Source organism: Lissotriton vulgaris, chromosome 11 (genome assembly GCF_964263255.1).
Source record: "Lissotriton vulgaris chromosome 11, aLisVul1.2, whole genome shotgun sequence".
Taxonomy (NCBI): Eukaryota; Metazoa; Chordata; class Amphibia; order Caudata; family Salamandridae; genus Lissotriton; species Lissotriton vulgaris.
The window spans coordinates 223,068,862-223,091,135 of NC_141699.1; the positions used below are offsets into that span (position 1 = coordinate 223,068,862).

General features: G+C 38.8%; 1 protein-coding gene across 1 annotated transcript in view; it reads left to right on the forward strand.

Annotated features, from left to right (window-relative positions):
• Window positions 1–22,274, forward strand: part of LOC147679554 (unconventional myosin-XVIIIb-like) — a 675,984-nt gene that overhangs the window by 164,124 nt on the left and 489,586 nt on the right. The window contains exons 3-4 of the mRNA XM_086942460.1: window positions 13,716–13,864; window positions 16,429–16,461. Of these exons, the coding sequence (XP_086798586.1) occupies window positions 13,716–13,864; window positions 16,429–16,461 (182 nt within the window). The remainder of the gene's footprint in view (window positions 1–13,715; window positions 13,865–16,428; window positions 16,462–22,274) is intronic.

Sequence of the window (22,274 nt, forward strand, 5' to 3'; positions counted from 1 at the left end):
TACACACACACACCAAGGGATTCACATGCACACACACCCATTTACATCACACACTCACACATACACATACTTTCATTACTTTACTTTATGCATGGCTTTGACCCTATACAGCACTCCGCTGCATTTAGTTAGGTTTGGGCTATAGAAATACCAAATACTTGCAGACATACATACTTACATACTTACATATATACATACTGCTAGAATTGGGATTCCTGGTTGGTTGAGGTATTCATCCAGGCCAGGCAGGAACCACCACTCTAGTCAGGGTAAGCTAGATACACAATAAGATAACGTGTGCTTACCCTCTGGTAGCTTGGCACAGAGCAGTCAGCCTTATCTACAAATGCAATGTGTAAAGTATTTGTGCAACACACCCATACACAGTAACACAATAAATACACCACAGAAAGACCCCACCCAGGTTTAGAAATATAGAATATTATATTCTGATAGAAACAAGACCAAAACTACAAGAATCCAATCTGTGGTTTTCACGATATGCTTCTTTAAAGTATAATTGTGAAACAGTGCTTAAATGTCACTAATGCTTTCAAAAAGGTTAATGGAGGTCATGAAGACTGGGGTAATGATACAAATATCCCTCAGAGGCTCACCAGAGAGACTTGATCACAATTGCGAAATAACCATGCGAGCAAAAGTCATTCATGATTCAATAGTTAATTCTGGTCACTGAGACCAAGGTACTTTCACAGGTACGGCCACCAGCAAGAGAGTCCATTGAGTCTCTAGGATGGGAGGGGGGCTTCTGGCTTAGCACACAGACAGCATGGATTCTCCTTACGTAGGTGGACTGTGGCAGTGTCAGGAAGGAGTGTGACAACTTCAATGAGTGCGCAGCTATGAAGCGTACCTCCTGAACACACTCCACTGCCAATCGGACATGAAGCGCTGATCGTAGACAAATTCCACTGTCACTCAGACACAAAGCATTGATCATAGACAAACTCCATTGTCACTTGGACATGAATTGCTGATTGTACACAAACTCCTCTGCCAATTGGGCATGAAGCTCTGATTGAAGACAAAACCCCACTGTCACTCAGGCACAAAGCACTGATTGTAGGCAAGCTTGTCTGTCACTCGGGCATGAAGGGCAGTGCCCAGCCACTGTATAGGAAAAACAAAGCCTTTGTTGTCTCGGATACCTCTTTAACCAGGGAAAGCCAACAAGCCCTTGGAGATCACCTGGCAGAAGGCAGAGTCCAGCTCTCCTTCAACAGAGTCAGAGAGCAGTAACCAGCAGGTCAACACGTAGAAAAGCAGTCCTTCTAGAAAAACAGTCCAGTTGAGCCTTTTATCCAGCACAGCAGTATTTCTGTCAGTGCTTCAATTGCAATTCCAGTAGTGTCTGATTTTAGGGGGTCTGAGACCCAGTACTTATACCCAAAAGTCTCTTTGATATTTGAGTCACTTCAAAACAATTCTTTGAAGTTCATAATGACCCCTTTCAACCCAGTCCTGCATACCATGCACATTAAAAACAGTGAGGATACAAAATGGTTTTTGATTAGAACCATAGTGTCCTAAAGTGGGTGGTCAACATGTTTCTGCTGGTTGGTGCTTATTTAGCTCAGCTTTCTTCAGGACCAGTGAAAAAATTACTTAAGAACCCCCGGGGGTCCACGCACGCTAAGGCATGTCCACTAATCAAAAACCATTTTGTATCCTCACTGTTTTTAATGTGAGCAATTGGTCCACTAATAAAGTTGGTCTTAGTCCAGTTGCGATCTTTTAGTATTCACTCACATCACCATTCACTTTTCGTTGAGACACTTTGTTCAAGACAAACTGCTCCGCTGCAATTGCAGGCGTTGTAGCACACAGGGGGGGCATTCGGTCCCTCCTGTGGGAACCCCATGATGAAGCATGTCACCACTAGGGTGAGTGAGGGTTCTTTTAAGAAATAACTTTTTCTTTTCTCAGTCTGTTTTGACCTTATTTTCCAACACATATATTTTCTTAGTTTGGTTTCTAGTATGTAGGGACTATGTCATTTGTATATTTATAGTCTTTACGAGTAGGTACTCTTTTGTTGTTGCATCTTATTGAATAGGGGTTGAAGAGTGACCTCCCAAACCCTTCCTCTCTTGTTGATTATATATAAGTAGTTTTAAATGCCATGTTGAAGTGGCAGTACACTGCACACAGGCACTGCAATAGCAAGCCTGTGACAGTTTGAAAAGGCTACTTTTATTGGTGCACAATCAGTGCTGCAGCCCACTAGTAGCATTTAACTCACAGGCCCTGGGTTGTCATGTCGTTTCCACTAATCAACTGGACCTGCGTGTTTGTTTGACAAATTAAACTTTGGGTGAGGTGCCTAGACTGATTCCAGACACCCTTGCATGATATGTTGGTCTAGATACTAGCTAGCTCACAGTGCCACCATAAGCCCCCTAATCTTACCAGGCAACGAATAGCTTCTGGCAACCTCTGAACATGACAACCTCAGGAATTGGGGAAACAGATCAGAACCTTTCGCTCATTCACTTGTGCCTACTTGTACTCAGAGAAATATACTGAATACACAGTGGGCTGTTTTCAATATATTTATTGAACCAACATTATTCTCGTATAGACTACAAGTGCTGCGATAATCAGTAGACAGAAGCAGATGAAAGTGATTACAAGCACTGAAAGTGTTAATAGTAGATAGAGTTCTACCATGGTGATAAAACTGTGCATATATATGTAGGCGTACAAACAAGGCAGCAATCAGGCATACTTTTACTCTGCAAACCCTTCTCTAAGCGTACCTAGAGTGTGTGTAGGTGTAAAGCCAATAATTCCCCCAAGGAACGATCTAATCTCATAACCTGGTGGGAGAGAATATAGGAGCCATGCTTCGTCTTGAACTGGACATCCCTCACAATTTGTCAGACCACAGATTGGTGAAGTCTCAGCATGCAGGGACCCTCGGTGTCAGCTGAAGTGCCTCCTCTGCTAATCTATTGGGATGCACTTTATATTAGAAAGCAGCCTTGCAATGTGCATATAGATTAGTGATGTTATGGATATGTAGATAGCCCTGTCGCCCTTTGGATAAAGATAGAACAACATTTGCACATAATGTGTAAGAAGGGCTTTGTACATGATGTTAGAGAAATCGTGATAATGTTGTGCGAAGCTAGATGTGTAAACAAAATAGTTTCAGAGAAACTAATGCAACATTGTCATTTCCACAAATATGTGCAAAAGGTCACTGCAAAAATGTTATTGTAAAAAATTGGACAATGTAAGAAATTAGTCGCTTTGCTACATGGGCCTAACGCGGACACATAACAGGGTATATGGTATACCTCCTTACAAGGGACTTACAACTAAATTAAATATGTCAATGAGGTATACACAAATTACACACATGTTTAGGGAAGAGGCACAGGAACTTTAGCACTGATTAGCAGTGGTAAAGCGCTCAGAGTCCTAAGGCCAACAAAAGATTCACCAAGACGTGGAGGCAAAAATATTGGGAGGAAGACCACCCTAAGGCCGACAGGTCTAACACATACATACGTACATACAAAACTAACCCTCCAAATCTAGCAGTCGTACAAGGAGATAGCCTAAAATCTTTGTTAATCTAAAATACCCAAAGGAACAATCACAAGAGAAGGGAGGGCCTCATTAACAAACAGAGCACCAGATGGCTGGAAATTTCCTTCAAACAATAAGAGTACTCAAACAGATTGGTTCAGACACAAACATCGATGAGATCCTTGAGGGTACAGGAAAATCAAACATAATAAACTATAAGCTAATAACTAATACACTTAGAAATCTCCATCTAAAATCTGAAATCACCAATCACATGGGAACTAAATGAGCACCAAAATACCGATAACCTCCTAAAAGTAAAAACGTTCTGAGAATCAAACAGGAGAAAGAAAGGGCAGACTGCTTCTAAACACCTATCTGCCTTAAAACCCAGACATTAAAAATGTACAGCCAATACAGCCACAAGGAGTGATTGTCAACAAAGATCAATAAAACATCCACACTGTCATGGAACGAGACCGGTATCCTACAAAAACTAGACAACCTGATCTAATTGGCTTCTTAATGAAGTGCCAAATTCTGTGTCTACCATGGGAGATCCAAAGCTACAATAATCACTTAAAATGCAACACACTAAACATGGGATCAAGAAACAGTGGTGGGCTACACATTGTCTGTTGGGTTGAAGGCTGCATCAAGGTGAAAAAATTGGGACAGCTTCACAATAACATACATATGTGCAACCTCACCCTTTTTGAGAAATCTCTATGGAAGATAATATTTGTATATGCTGGGCAGAGAAGAAAGGAGGATTAAACTAGTAGATAATCTAAGAGAGAGAGTACCCCACTATCACCAGTGATCAGGGTACAAAGACAACCAGTCTAGGGAGAATCCCTGGGTACACACTCACAAGGAAATGTGTTCAATGTCCGTGTCTCAACCGTCTATGTGTTCACACAGACGTATTCCCACCAACACGGCCCAATCAGTTACAGTAGTGGTAAATGGTCAATTTCCACACTAAAATTGAACGTTTACAATCTTTTTAATAAAAAAACATACAAGAGTTTATATACACATAGACAAATTAAAATTTCAAAGTGGAGTCTTTGAATCTATACATTAAAAAACAGATATCCAAAAGCAGTTCAATGTACACATTAGGCAAGCATAAATTCATGTAACACAATTCATATATCAAAAAACATGTTAAAAAAAACGATATAACAGACAGAAGTACTATATAATCATGAAAAACCCCCTCTACACTGTGGCCTTTAGATTTCTTTGCCACTCGAATAGCTAGATCCAATGGTCTTCAATTGGTTTGCACGTGGTATAGTCAATAGTACCCTTGGTAAATTAGTATCTACTGCTTCCCAGACCCTACTTGGATTCTGCACAACGAAAAAAGAATGCGTCAATGCGTTTCGGTGCTGTGGACACTCGATATTGTAGCACCTTCTTCAGGACTGCCGTTTCTTTGGGGTCACCAACTTCTTTGAGGAAAGGAGAAGGACGAGGCAGAAGCACTAACGTGGAGCTAACAAGAATAAATCAAGTTGCCCAACAAAACAATGCGGATATATGCCTGTCTAGAAACAATTTTACCGATTTTTTAAGTGACATATACAGTCAAAGAAGAGGATTGGAAAATTACCCATAAATCTACAAAGAAGTGGAAAGTTCCCTTTATCCTAAGCCCTTTATCAACAAAGAGGAAGGATCTTTCATCCCACTCGAGAAGGCACAAAGCGGCGCAGTAGCCCAGAGAACTCCCCGGGGATTAAATCTATACCCATAGGGGAGGGTGTTAAATAATAATCCCTGAAGCCGGTGACCCCAAAGAAACGGCAGTCCTGAAGAAGGTGCTACATTTTTCAACTTACAGCAACAGTGAAAACTAAATACCTTAGATATCCTCTACATAGCTTTCCAGACCGGAATTTCCGGTACCTTACAACACCCTGGCCCCTGTCTTATGAGGATGACAAACCTCATTGAGAGGAAACTGTTTGCCTTCACTAGAGGTGAGATCTCCTGCTTGGAATGCTCCTATGTAAAAGAAACCTGTCACTTACCAAAAATTCCATCGAGGGACAGATAGCAGGAACGATCCACTTCATCCTGACCTGTCCACTGTGACCGAGAAAGACAATCCTGTGATCAATAGCCAATGAACACCTGGAATCAAATGAAGAAATAGTATTGTGCTTACTCTGCAACATTTCAGAATCAACAATAAGATTGATGGGCTGATTCACAACAAGAGCTGGTCAGAAAGAGATGGAGCTATTGCCAAAGTAAAAAGGTGCCAACTGATTAAGGTGATACCACAGAAGCAACAATAGTAAGACAACCATCTCTAAGCACGTAAAAGCAAGAGTCAATCACTTTCTACAACCAACGGTGTAGAAGGACTAAGGAGACACTACTGAAGCTGCTGTAGCAAAAGTAGCTCTCTTGTAATTGCAACGTAACAGCACTAGCGATAAAATACTTCCCAGAACCAGGGTAGACTGATGAAAGTGAAACCACCTTAGAAAGGACACTGAAAATAACTGTTTTGAAGCACCTCAACAACCAATTAACATCTATATTATAAATTCAAAAGAGGACGTCTGGTAGAAACTACTGTTTTAACCTTCTAATTGGCGGCTGCTTATCATCTTCCGTTGTAAGGATGTGTTTATGTCATCAATTGAATGTAGAAAAAACTCTTGTGCATAAAGGACCTAAATAAAAACAAGTCAAATGTGTCTAATTGAGTGTTCTGATTTATTCAACCGAAGAATGTATTCAAGACATTTACGGGCCTATTGTTCAATGGTAGTCTTACCAAACATATCAAAGATGAAGTTAGCATACCAGACATACTCACAAACCCTGTTTCTTTGCCAGAAGAAAGCGAGACACAAATTGCACAATCACACTAGAAGCTGCCAGTAGCATAGTATGTACCAAAATAATGGAATACCAAGTCCCATGTTCACAACCATATTTGCTTTAACACACCTACACATGAAAGTGGACACTGAATTCAACTAGATGTTGACCCAGATTGCTCTAACAGCAAAACCATGTTTGGACACAAGGGTAATCTGTATGTGAACCTAAGAAAGGCAGGCTGTTCTTCGCCTTTGTCGACCTTACAGCAGCATTTGATTGCGTTAGGCATGATAAGCTCTGGTGTATCCTTTGGGACATAGGAGTGGAGCCTAATATCATTCTTTTTAAGACAACTATATTGTAATGCCTAGGTGAGGGTGCTTTATGGAGTCGACAGAGAATGCACAAATCTGCTACAAATTAGGACGGGAGTAAGACAAGGCTGTGTGTTGGCCCCCTTTCTTTTTAACCTTTAAATAAATGAGCTATGCCAAACACTTGTAAATAAATGCCAAGATCTCCCCCAAATAGAAGGGCATCCAATACCCGCATTATTGTATGCGGATGATACCGTTTTGATGGCTTTCACTCAAGTGGGTTTACAAAAAATACTGAATAGCTTTTCTGCCTTTATGCATGATCTAGGGCTAAGGGTAAATACATAAAAAACCTTTGTCATGAGGTGCGGCACTGGCAGCCATAAATATAGAGAAATGTATATAGACAAGCAAAAGATAGATTTTGCAGCTAGATTTAGCTGTTTTGGCTTTCCTTTCGCCCAAAACGGTTCCTGGACCCATGCAGTGCAAGCCAGAAAACTGGCTTCAATGAAAACCACTGCCGCCCTAGTCAATTTTGCTACAAAATTGGGAAGGTGACCACCACGTGAGCATTACAGATATACAGGTCTAAGAGTGTCTCAACTGCAATATATGGTGCCAGGATCTGGGGTTACTCAGATGCTCAGGCCCTTCAAATTGTTGAAAATATGTTTTTACGATTCATACTGGCAGTCCGGGCAGCACCACATCATATGTTTATCACTCTCAATTGGGTATCCTTATATTACAGATTTATTAAAAGTGGAACCAGTCTTGTTATGGCGCAGAATATGTACATCTGCAGAAACCAACCTTAACAAGGATATTTTAAATGATATTTTCCAACTGGATGTTAAGAATTCCATGGCTAAAATATGTGCAGGATTTTATGCACGATCTACGCCACTCAGAGATTTATACAAAAGCCGTGCACATGGACACTATGACAAGAAAAGAATTAAAAGTGAAAAGTTTAACTCATCTTGAATCTCTTAGAATAACAGTGGAAATGCCAAAGCCTACAGCACTGCATAATCGTATGATCTTAACTAAGCATAGCATCCAATCATATCTCACATTAGTCTGTGGCACGTACAACAGACTCTTACTGACACAATTTAGATTAGGGATACTGCATAAACTAATGAGTTTTCCAAAGATGAATGATTGGTCGAATGTTTTGCAGCTATGCCCTTGTGACAATCTCTCAGAGCAAACAACACTCCATGTGCTTTTATTCTGTAAATCTTACCAAATGCAATGAAAGAAATGGATTTTACCCCACTTAAAAAAACTTGGTTTTAGACATTGTCGTCCCGCCTTTTTAGTATTACAGTTTTTAGATCATGATTGTATAGAATTGTTTTTATCAATGTATTTCAAGAGAATAATGAAATGTAGGAAATCCATTATAATGTGATTTTCTGATGGTCCAAAATGTCATTATGTAAAGACGATCTAAATAAGTGATTTTTAAATGCCTGTGTACTATATTATCTAATGCATGACCTATGTATTTTATGTTTTTCTTTGCTGTGCGATTTTGTGTACAATACTTATGTGATTTTATAAAAATTGAATAAAGTTATTTTTGATTTGATTTCATTTGACCTGTTCTTATTGTGTAAAATCTAAATGAACAAAAACACTTTAAAAAAAACACAGACTCACCAACAAATAAACACAAACAATGTGATTTAGAATTCATTCACAAAGGATCATGGTACAAAACCCTACTATTTCAAAGGAACACTAGCAAAGACAGTTAAAGGAAACAAAGCAGTGCCCAAATCAAGACCACGTCCATGCCTCAAATGCCATAGTTCGCAAAAGCCATGAAATCGACCTCTCAAGATTTCTGTTATGTGCCCATCGTAGAGTACATCATCACAGTTTAGCCTTTGAGTCTACTGTATTTTACAACCAGTCACCTCCCTTTATCATTGACGTGGAGACACACCCAATTTCCTATTACAGTATAGAATTCTTAGATACGTTTGCATTTGCTTACAAGATGGTTGCAGGCAGCTCTTGTGGTCTATACTCTTTTTTTCCCCGTGTGTTCTCCTGCTAGAATCTTTTACAGCACTGTCTATGTTACCGTGCAAAATGAGGTCGTCTGTGACCATCTTGAATAGAATTGTTATTTCCTCTGGTATTAGTTGATTTTTTGTTCTGTCACCGTTTGGTGGTCTTACATATGGGCAAAGACTTTGATCAATCTGGCTTTTAAGAACACTCTGTTTTTTGCTACACGGGTACAGAAAATTCGTATGTGGTTTTATCTCCATGGTCAGTGTTATCATTTATTGTTTTGCGAAGCCCACTTTCTTGCAATCTCCAAACTGACTTGTTCTAGTGTGCTTCATGGGGACAGTCATTCACTCACTCGTATTTGCAAGTGTCCTGGTATCACTGGTGTAGTGATCTGTGGTACTTGTGGCTCCTTTTGCATGGTTACCATTTTCTTGAAGACACTAGGGCTCATATCTGATCAGCCCAATGTGTCTTGTTTTCAGCTGGAACTCCCTGCTCCCTGACATACCTGTCTTACTCCACCTTCTTTCATAACCTCTTCATGCCAGTGATTTGTACAAACTAGAGAACAGTGGCCCTTTCTGATTTTGTCATGGAAGCTTTCCAAATATGGTGTCTTCTCAAAGTGGAGGAGAGTCAGCTCAGTTTTCCCGGGTTTTGAGGGTTGTGTCCCCTTCTTCCAGCAGATACAATGGATGCCATTGTTTTATTTTTAACTAGATCATCTCATATGGGAGTTATGAAATGGTATGAGGTCGCTGGCATTGTATAACACGGGGCACAAAAGAAATCGTGTTGACATCTGGTCCTACATTAGTTCCCGAGGCTCCCATCTTCCGAACTTTGTTTGTCCCCTTAGTTTCCAGCTTAGTGTCTTTCTACAGAGGGCGTTGTTGGGATTGTCATTTTGGCTGTTGTTTACACACGTGCGTGTTCCTTGTTTGTGCGTTATATTAATATTTTTGCCACCAGTCTATTATAGCTCCTTTGCTTATGTACACAGTAGAATGCCAGTGCTGATTCTAGTCTGTGTGTATGGCAGCTGTATTCAGATTATGGATTTCAGTATTATTTGACTAGTTTCAACATGGTGAAGGTCTGAGGTGTGGTTTCATTGTGTTGTGTTACCTTTTTTGCTCTTCAGCCAGTGTGCTCATTTGTTGGTGTGCATGCAAGTCAAATCAAATCACTTTATTCGATCCTTGTTCAATAAGAACATAAAAGCACAAGACATACAAAACAAAGAAATTCATCATTAAAATTTCCTATTAAAACCGTCTATAATACGTAAGGTAAAACTTACAGTTAACTCTAAATTGATAAGCAATATCCTAGTCTTCCAAGAGAGCCATAAAGAGGATGCAACACTATAACAAACAAAGAGGTTGGATAATGATTTTGAAAAGAACAACCCTGGGCGACATTTCCTAAATTTGATATTTGTTCATGAGTGGCAATATGAATCTTTTACGATGGTTCAAATAACACTTACAAAAGGAGAAGATGTACAAATTGGATTGAGTAGACACACCATCGCAAGGGTAGGTTCGAAAACCTGTGTGTTGAGAACATTTCTGATGGATAGGCCAACAGTCAGGGAATCTAATTAGGCGGAACCTAAGTAAAATAAATCTATGGTGTTGGGTTATTGCAGAAAGTAAATATGGGGCTATCCCTTCGTGAGAAATCGGTCCCTCTAAATAAGAATTATCTGAGTGTTTTGAACTATTGATTGTAAATCTTTCTTTTACCACCGATTTAAAAATCATGTTTTAATCTCTTTTTGGAAATGGTAGAACATTTACTTGGAGTTAAGCATATGTGCTAAACCTAAGGAGATTAGACTATTTTTTCCATACATAATCTAAGGGATCCTAAGCGATTGTTTCAATAAAAGACAGTCTGCAATGAATTTTTGAGTGAGATTAAGGGATTCCCTTCTCCAAACTGAGTGCCAGAAAAGAATTGGAGCATGCCTAATCCGATCGGATATAAACCCGGGCATCCTATTCTAAATGACGGATAAAATTTGAACAATTTATAGGAAGACCTACTAGTTTTTTCCAGGATGTGTTTTCAATGATCTGTGAAGCTGAAATGTTAGAATGTCCCTAGATACCCGCCTCATATGTTGCAACTGAAATTCGTTTAGCCATATATACTTTTTGACCATATCTAGGGGTTTAGCACCCAACTTTTTAATAAAGCAGTAGAGCACAATGACACTTTTTTTAACATTAAGCCCATAATAGTTATAATCTGAGACTAATTTAATGATCTATCAAGGTCCCTCCTAAATATGAAAAAGGGTCTATCTGTGCTACTTTCCTATCTTCTATGTAAAAAGTTTGAACTTTCTTTTCCTTATGGCCAGTAACTAAAACAAAGGATTTTGCCTCTTTGGTTATCAGATCCAGTTTAGGCATATAATTAACATATATGTCTAGCAATGTCTGGAGTGCTGGACCAGTACAAGCAATAAACACTGCATAATCTGCATAGAGGAGATTAGGGATGCACACCTGATTCATCTTTGGAACATTTAGTGTGGCTTTTAATAGGGGAGCCTTCAACCCATTAGTGTAGACTGAAAAAAAAACTAGGGCCAGGACACAGCCCTGTCAAACACCCCTGTTTATTGGGAACCACCTATTGCAATTTCCCCGCCTCCCATACTGGACACAGGCCAAAGCCGTAGAGTATAGCTGCCTGATAAAGATAATAATTGCCTCGTCAATGCCCATCTGCTTCATTATCCTCCATAAATTATGGTAGGCAAGGCAATCAAATTCTGTGCACATTTCCATTAAAACCAAGTTTCACTTTCCCTGTTTGACTTGAGCATTCTTGGCATTACTGCACTGATCCTGGGAACCTTTCCCCTTTTTAAAACCATTTTGAGCTGGGATCAGGACGTTATTAATAGTGGCCATTCCTACAATCTATTCAATAGGACAACCCCCATGAGTTTGGCGGTACTATCCAAGAGTGAAATTGGCCTAAAGATTTTGGCTCAGATTTACTGCCTTTTTTGTAAATAGGTATTAAGATAGATTTCGACCATGAATCTGGTGGGCCCACAGTAGCACCAACATTAAAAATGTTTGTCAGTACTGGGCCCCATAGATCGGGCTGGTCTAAAAATAAATCTATTGGAGTACCATCCGGTCCAGCAGCTTGATTGGTGGAGCACTGCATACGAGCTTCCCTGACCCCAGTATGGTTAAAACTGAGGATAGATTTCATAGATGACATGTTGTCTATCTGCGGTAAATACCCTCCCCTGCCAAAAGTTTTGAATATTTTGAAAAATGAGCAACCCAGGATTCTTCACCCACATGATTATCTAAGTTTTGGTCTGTAGATGTTTTTAGAAAGGGAGCATTGATTGCCATCCAAAACTCCCGAGAATTGTTGGTAATATTAGCCTGGTAAAGTTTTTCCCGTGCTTCCTACTTCAGAATTATTAGTCTGTTCTTCCTAGCCTCTTTATACTGATGGCGCAAGAGCTTGACTTGATCTACATTTCTAGGGACAATCCTGAGCGCCTTAAGTAGATTCCATAAGGACCTTGTGCAGTCATGGTCGAACCATCTGGGGGCCACAAAGTTAGGGGGTGGTCTTTTTTAGTTAGGGTATTTTTCACCTCTACTAAAATTGAATCAAAGGCAGTCGTTACCGTGGACGGTCATTGTCCGATTCTAAGCCAGTCATACTTTGGTGGGCATGCATTTACTGGGCCCCAGTGTGTCCTATAGATTATCAGGCTTTCTGGTCTAGGTAGGATGTGCATTAGCATCACATCACCATGGTTTCATTTCAGTTTTTTTTTGTTTTTTTTTTCTTGGTATCAAAGTGTGTTGTTCGTATTGTATGTCATCGCCCTCCAGGTGGAGTCTCATTTGTGGGCTGCAGCATGGGCAATAGTTACTAGAACAACAATTATAATAATTGAAGCAAAAGTTAGTTAATAATTACTCTCAAGCCTCTTTTTGGGGGGATTTATTGATGAGAGTTATTACCATTCCGAAGAGAAGAAAACAGATGACAAATAATTATTTTTTTAAAACTGTGAGTAAATACTGCTTCAATCCGAAGTAATTTAATTTCACAGAGCTTCGTGCTGAAATGAGTTTGTTTGTTTGACAGAGGCATTGTCAAGATATTTTGAACACATGAAATTATGCATTTAATCTTTTATCCTATTGGCGCTCGTTACTGTTCACATCATGGTTTAATGATTAAGTTCACTGCCCTACACCCACCTTAAGTGTTGTATAATTATGCCAATCCTTCACAGACGATACACAAATGCTTAATTTGTTTGAGCAATTCATGTATGGTTATGATCAAATGTGATTTTAACTCATTGGGAATGAGCCTTGTTTGTTAATAATCTCCACACTGTTTGATAGGGATGATACTATAAAGTTCACAACTTGAACAATTAATATTCTTGTGTGAATATTTAATTTATGTTTAGCTCTTCTCAAGAATAATCTTTTTTGTTTTAATTAAGAATAAATACGACATGAGAGAGAGCAATTGTGTGTCTACTATCAAACCCCTGTTTAGCACTACCTCCCTGCTTTACTAATGTCCTGTTAAATATAATGATTTCTGCATGCGCCCCACTTCTTTTTTGCCAGTTACCGCTGCGACCACCTGTGAAGGATTGCTGCGTGCTCCTTTGGGTCACAGAATTATAGATTGCTAGTTACCACTATTCCGTCTTTTATATTTTGTGCACCTAATAAACAATTCTTGGCTCCAAAGTCATGGCATTCAGTAAGCATGCATTGATGTTTCTTTATGTATTAACAATTATTTAAAGAAAAGGTTATTTAGTTTTGCATAACTTCACATATGAAAAAAAAGCATGAATATTTGTTTGACACGTTCATTTTCCTCTATTTAAATGTTGTCCTATCTTTGTATTCTTCAAGTAGATTAGGGAAGAGGACAAAACTCCCACCCCATCCTCGCCTCCTCCTTTCTACTCAGTGATTCCGGGTGGGTTCATTAAACAGCTGGTTCGTGAAACAGAAAAAGAATCAAAAGAAAAGAAAGAAAAGCAACCAAAAGATGAAGCCCAGGTTCGTACTCAGGGCGGGCTTTAGGACTGTGCGACTGGTGCGGCAGCACTGGCCGCTGACAGGGGGAGGGGGTGCTGACCTGGGGGGTGGGGCGCTGTGTTGAGGAATAACTTTCGATTTAGAAATACCTTTAGCAGAGTTCCCTGTGCATTCAGTTTTCAAGCAGCATTACAAATGTCAAAATAACTCTTGTGATTCATTTTTTCTGCTGGAGAGAGAGATCAGAGTTTTGTCTATTGGCAGTTTTCACTTGGCATGAAGTAGCTCAGAGGGTTAATGTGCCTCCTGTAAAGAACGCCTATGGTGCAGATCAATATCTGTATTTTATGTGGATAGGCTGAGTGAACTACTGCTTTTGTCACATAGTTCCTTTTGTGACTGCAGTTCATAATATACAATCCTGATATAAAACAATGGGGCATATTCACAACCCCTATCACGTTGTGGTGGTGATAGGGGTCTCGACTTATTCACAAGGCAGCGTTAAGCCACGTTAACGTGGCTTAACACTGCCTTGTGAATAGGTCCCCTTTCAAGCTATGTTGAGGTGTGAAAGGGGCGTTCAGTGGGTGTTGTGGTGGACGTTCCACCGCAACACCCATTGATATTTACGCTGCCCCCTATTCACAAAGGCAGCATAAATAGGAAATAACCCCAAACTTAAGACCAGGAAAACCCTGGTCTTTAGCTGGCGATACGAGGAGAAATGTTTTATTTCTCCTCGTTTTTGCATTTTCCGTGTGTGCTGCCTTGTGCAGCACACATGGAAAATGCAAAATGCCATGGTTTGTTTATGTACAGGACCTTACATAAGTGCTGCATGAAGCATCACACACATATGGTGCAGCCTTGCTTTTACGAACTGGCGAAGAGAGGCGTTAAGCCAAGAAGGCTAACGCCTTTCTCCACCCCTTCCTTGTGAATATCCCCAATGACTATTATGAACTGCAAACAAAGACCTGCATGCAAACTGCATAAAATAGGTTAGGATGTTCTGGTTTTTCCCTCCAGTCATTTTTTTTTATCCATTCCTAATGATGCTGAAAAGTGTTTGTTTGGGTAAATACACATTCTTCTTATTAAAGTCAGCCTTTATTAGTGCTTTGAAACATATGAAATGTATGTGGGAGAGGGACTATGGAGCGATGAGAGGCACTTTTGACTGGTGGTCATGAGGAAATCGGAGGAGGTGGTCATCAGGGGGGTGTTCGGACTTGCACCTAAAGCGTGGGGTAGATGTTGTCTGAATGCATGCCTTTTACCACCATGTGGCATAATGTCTGCATTGGTGCAATGCAGTATTCAGTACCAAGGTATATATAGCATATTCTAATTTTTCTAAGAATGCACGCTACAATTGTTGAACCACCAAAGAATCTTTCTTGGCAGAATGTTTAGACCAAGTTGACATATATTTAACAATGTCACACAGTGACTCAAAGCAAACATAATTTGTAAATCTAATTGGATCGCTGAGGCAGACACTTAATTAAGTGTCATTTGCCATTAGTCACTGACATGAAAGGATGTTCTTCTATATATTAGAAAAAACAATCAAGTTGTCATCAAAGTATTAAACAATCCAGGCGTGGTTGCAGACACCCTAATGTTAACCTACCATGGAAGAACAACTGAAGCGACTGAGGTCACAGAACAGGCATCACAATGTGTTGACAAGAGTACGTTTTTTTCCCAGCTTGCCAGTACAAACATCATTTTGATTAACAAAATGCATTGTAGAGCAATGAATATGCAAATATTTCCAAAAACATGGGTATAATTAATTATACAAGGCTGAGGATAGCATTGCTTATTCAGTCGTAAGTTTGTAGTATGTGATTTGTTCAAGAAAGGCAATCGTTTCTTTGCACCTTGTTATTGTTAAATGTTTTCCTTCTGTCTTTTATGGCGTCCTTTTCATGTAGTAGTTAGTAAATAAATATAAAAAAGGAGACATGGTCGTTTTTGTTGTTCCACAGTTTTTAAGCAGGACGAGTCGGAGTTTTTTTGCTGTAATTGCCTAACTGTGTGGTTTTTCGCAGCATAATTTCCAGCTGGTAAACGTGGCTTAATGTGTGCCGAGAAAACACATGATTTTGAGTTTGCACACCTTGTTGCAGGTGGAAACATGCAGCATTACTGTACAATACCTCATTCTGAGATGGAAACTTGGAATGATGCAGGAATGCCACATATGGTAAATACCATGCATTCTCAGGATGATGTGGGCCCTTAATAAAAGCATAGAATATTTCTGAGTTGCCCCACTGTAAGTGAAGTAGGCTATAGCCACTACATAACGAGAGGGTTCCTCTGATATTGTGACCAGCGTTCCTTCCCCGCCTTGATTTGAACCGGAACACATCCTACTGGGCATCCTTGACTGCCAGTTACCACTTTACTGAAAGTGTTCTCTTATGTTTCAATTTAAATCAATGCCACTTCGCACACTGTGAGAGTTCTCTAAGAATGCCTTTCAGCGCTATAATTTGAATAAATGTGATATAACTGTAATGTTCATTTAAAAAAATGCATTTGACAACACTCACTCCATCTTTCAATAGGTTACCCAAGACACAGCACCAGAGGTTTTAAAGGTATGTTTAACCAAGTTATTGATGTACAGCCACAGGGCAGTGTTTCCCTTTGAGACCACTTCCCCCTAATGTTTTTATCACCTTTTAACCGTAACTTACAATTCCATCTTGTAATGAGAGCACCAGTCATTCCCATAGCACCAGCTATTAATTGAAGCCTTCTGTTTCCTTACTTGAGTATTTGATCAAATTCTGCATCTTCTAACATGTTTTATCTATGTGTTTGTTTGCGTACTGGTTTAAGCTGATGTGTCCTATAGATGTATACATTTGAATGTATGGTCAACTTTCTTACTGTAAAGATATTGATTGTTTTTACATACCTTTAGTCACATTTTCAAAATGACAATGCATGCATAGCAGAAGAGGAAGAAACAGCTCTAAATAGGAAATTATCAGATTAAATGACATATGATACCCCACTGCAGAGGATCAGTGGCTTCTGAAAATTCAGACGCATTAGAAAGCATTCAGCATCATGGTGAAATAGAAATATTGACCAAACAGCTAAGCTGGAAAAGGGAGGGGCAAGGATGGGCGGCGGTGAGCAGCACACAAGAGAAATATACACAAGAGCTGTACAGTGTTCTACTCGCCCCCAACCCTCAAAGATATGTGTTTAAATCTGCTGTAAACTCTTGGGAGCCTATTTTAGCAAATGGGCGATGGTTCAGATCTTTACTAACCAGGAGCAGTCTGTTTGGTGAATGATGATGGAGGATTTGCGTCAAAAGCCATGTATGCAGTAATATTGGCAAAGCTACCGAGTGCTAATGCAGCGATAAATAATGAGAGCAGCATTGGCGATGAGGATGCTTCCAATAGTGGATATTGGCCTAAGAGTCTGTACATAATGGATCCATATGTGGCGATTCGGAGAAGCATTTTAGCCATTCCTTCTGAGTGAGAGTTATAGATGTCTCCAATGTATTATGATCCAGGTTTTTGCTGTAGGTAGGGTTGTGGTCATCAATATCCTCTAGTGAGAGGACATGCTCTCTATGTCTGAACAATTATGTAATATAGTCGGCTTAGCTTTCACCAGTGGAGTGTAAAAAATGGTAAACTCCTTGCTAATATTTAAACAATCATGGCCATGACAATAGATGTGAATTCACCTAAAAACGAGGCAGGGGAAGGGATGTGTGCCCTTTGACTCTACCCTGAAATACATCATCAAATGGTGTGACATCATATGACTCTTAAAACAATTACATTACTGGAAGTGAGATTGTGTGATCTTTCAGCAAAAAAGAATCACAGAAAGTGACATGTAAGAGGATAGAATATTACTAACAGAACATTTCACTAGAGTAGGCATAAATTAAAATCCTTAAGCGCATAAACAATACCACACATCGTTGTAATACTTCTCCTAGAGAGGTCGCCAGCACCTCCCAGTATTCTCACCCAGAATGCTGCATGCAAAAACAGTGCTTCTCAATTGTGCATTGTTTACATGGTGCAATGACTTTGATAAAAACTATACCAATGGGGCTCATTGATATTCAATGGGATGTCCAATGGCATTTACGTGAAATGCATATCGTCTTTGACAGCTCATTACATAAGAAAAGTGAAGAACATTTGTAAATGGCAACTAGTTCCCTCTGGTAACCACTGCCAACAATCGTAACATCAAAAAGAGATAAAGAAAAACCTTACATTTTCAAAGAATGTGGTGTCCTTGTTACAAGTTTGATTAGAGACCTATAATTAAAACAGAGGTTACTAGTGACTGTGTTGCAAAGTATGACACGTAAATCATATGGAATATAATTTAATGAGACACCACAACGCAATCATAGTCATCCCCAGCCAGCCAACCAACAACTTACTCCAATAGAACGTTCCCACATAAAGAAACATAGAATCCCTGAAACATTCTAATTTCACTAGATATATTCAATACAACACATCCCCCCGTCTTATAACAAAAAGAAATAATTGGTCAAATAAAGCAGAAAGTTCTTACTGTGCATAATTATGTCAAAATATAGGTGGTCTACGCAAACTTTGATTCCTTGTCACACAGTGATTTTCATTTTCCCTGAAATCTCCCCCACCTGAAGTTGCATGTCCTCCACCCTCCCACACTGGGGAGCATAACTTTTCATATTACATCAACATGAAACCACTACACAATTCCTCATCCACTTTGCATCCCAACCTTTCTGATACACAGTGGCTCTCCTAAGATTCCAGTTCTCCCCATGCTCAAGAACCGTTGAATAAAGGTGATATTTGAGTACCTTGAAAGTCCCCCGACACGTAGTCAGTCCTTTGCCCATCCATCCTTTTCTCATTTTGACCCAGTCACCAACCCTTACATGACTGTGCTCCATCACACAGGGTTTCAAACCATTCTCTCCTCACATCAACCACTCCCTTATCGATGCTAGAGCTTACTTAGTTAGCGGTTATCTGCCACGCATTATATCAAATGGCGACTTCGCAGTATTCTCATGTTCAGTTGAACAATAAGCCCATACCATATCCAAAACCATTGTCTCATCCTCTTGTCCATTCACTGCTGGCATTTGTATGGTTCCTTTGACCATCATATTTGCCCTCTCAACAATGCATGACTGACTGACTATCCACCTTCAACCTCTACTCTTCCTCCTTACAACTGACATAATATCAAAATAAAAAATATTGTGATACAAAAATATAGTGTAAAAAATATCAATCACAAAAATATCGTTTTCCCATATATATAATGGTAAGTACAAAAAATATCTAAAACAATATCATTTTACACTTATATCGAAAAATATATACAAACATATCGTTTTTTAATATATATATTTAAAAACTGTAAATTGTAAACATTAGAACATATAACATTAATATAATGTAAATGAAATGTTTTAATAATATTGAGAAATATATACATATCTACTTATATAATATATATATATATATATATATATATATATTCACAAATGCTGCTTTGAAGTGCTGGTAGTAGGCAAGAAGACCAAAGTGGACCCAGGTATTCGTGCCAATCAAATTCTCTTTATTGTCTGACCAGCCTGTCCGCCATAACGCGTTTCAACCCCCTATCGGGTCTTGATCACATGGCATATATATATATTTATACATACACATAAATAAACTGAAAATGCAAACAAATTTACCTATTTCCACTTTATTTATGCTTGAAAAATAAACAATAGATAAAAATACAATTTTAATAAAAATATGTTGAAAATGAAATGCCTTTATATATGTGTGTGTGTGTATGTGTGTGAATAATATTAACTTAAACACACAAACACATACTAATAAAACATATTTAAACAATGCTAACAAAACTAATTAACTCTAAGAATAATAAATATACTATTCCCACTCCAGTGTGTGCAACAGTAGGGAAAGTGTAGGACTCATGAGGGGTAACATTTTCTATTCCCTTGCAGTTTTAGAGAAAGCGTTGGACACAGAAGGGGTCAAATGTTCAATTCCCACTCCATTGTGTGCAACAGTAGGGAAAGAGTTGGACTCAGTAGCGGTAACATTAACTATTCATACTCCAGTCTGTGCAACAGTAGGGAAAGCATTGGACACAGGAGTGGTAAAATGTACTATTCTCACTCCAGTCGGTGCAACAGTAAGGAAAACATTGGACTCAGAAGGTGTAAAATGTACTATTCCCATTCCAGTGGGTGCAAAAGTAGAGAAAGCGCTAGACACAGGAAGTGTAGAATATATTATTCTCCATCCATTTGGTGAAACAGTAGGGAAAGCATTGGGCACCAGAGGTTTAAAATGTACTATTCCCACTCCAGTCAGTGCAACAGTAGGCAAAGTGTTGAACAACAGAGGGGCAGAAATGACTAATCCCACTCCATTTGGCGCAACAGTAGGGAAAGCGTTAAACTCAGGAGGTGTAAAATGTACTATTCCCACTCCAGTTTGTGCAATAGTAGGGAAAGAGTTGGAATCAGGAGGGCTACATTTTACTATTCCAACTCCAGTCTGTGCAACAGAAGGAAAAGCATTAGACTCAGGAAGAGTTACATTTACTATTCCCACTCCAGTCTGTGCTACAGTAGAGAAAGCATTAAACTCAGGAGGGGTTAAATTTTCTATTCCCACTCTAGTTAGTTCAACAGTAGGAAAATTGTTGGACTCAGGAGGGGTACAAGTTACTATTCCCACTTCAATTGGTGCAACAACAGGGAAAGCACTGGACTCAGGAGGGGTAAAATTTAGTATTTCCAATCCAATCTGTGAAACAAATAACATATTTTAACAACTCTAGTAATGACCCAAAAATATAAAATTCTAAATATAAAAATTATATGTCTAGATTTTAACAAAAATAAAACAAATTACATAATTAATAATTGCTATCAATTAAAACAAATATTAATATCACTCTATAGTATCACAATCATACCAGCCAACAATTAAAATGTAATGTAAAAAACACAACCCACTATAATTACAATTAATCATTAAATTACATTTCAAAACAACTACAAATCTTCAAACTATAATAAGAAACATTAAAAATAATTATTCAAAACAATTTATAAAATGAAACTAAAACATCTACTTAAAATACATAAAGATAATTAAAATATGATATTATTAACAACGCTATTTTTGAAAACGATATAAGCAAAATAGATATTTTTGTAAGCAATATTAATAGCATAGATATTTTTGTAAACAATAATGACAACATAGATATTTTTGACATTGAAATTACTTACTTTAGAAAATTGATATTTTTGTCATTATTACTGCATCACGATATTTCTATATCATGATATTAAAAGTTCAATATATGTGTGCCTGGATATTATTTTCTCCATATTTTGTCTGCATGTCTTACAAATACCAGAGTTCTCCACCCAAAAAGTGACTTGCTGGTCTATCCCTGACAACTACCACTCAGATTTCAGTCTCTTCTTTGATGATGAAGTTTGACCCAAAGACCTACATACGGTATGCTAATTAGTTTAGATCGTAACTTAAGTGGAGGGACACATCTTTCTCCCCTCAACACTAGCTCTTCGCCTTGCTCCTTAACAAGCGGCCTCACTGAATGTGAGATTGCTCTCTCTCTTCTACTTCCACATGCTATAAGACTCATCACCTCCTTTAATGTACAACCCACTCCCATTTCACATTTTAATTCATCAGTATTATTAGCACTATCACTTCAGGCTACAACATCATGTACTAAGGCCACAGCCCTCCACTTTCCCGTTTTATCACAGATGGACTAGCTACAAAATCCCAATTAAGAGACAACCGAGACAAACAATCAGCTTGACAGTTTCTCTATCCCAGAATGTGTACCAGGATATAGCAATACTCCTGTAATTTTGTCACCAGGCTAGCCAACCTAGCAGACCCCTTGCCGTTCCACTGGGAAGTAAGATCCTAACCAACGGTTTGTGAATCCCACAAATAATTCTGAAAATACGCCACACCCCATGGTGCTGCTAATGCCGCTCTCTCTATAACTGAATAGTAGTGTTCTGAGCTGGTGAAAGTTTTTGAAGCAAAAACTGCAGTCCTGTCTGATTTATCACGGAGTTAAGATAACACAGCTTCAATTCCTGTTGTGCTGGCATACACCTTCAAAATAGACATCAGATATTCATAAAACTGTACTAAGATACCTGCATTGGAAATTTCCAATTTTATGTCCTCAAAACTCTTTTGTTAATCAACATCCCATAAAAATGTACAACCTCTCCTCAACAGCACCATCAAATGTTCTGGTTTATCTGAAAAAAATTCCACAAACTTAGCATAGTATTCAATCAATCCCAAAAAGGACTGCAACT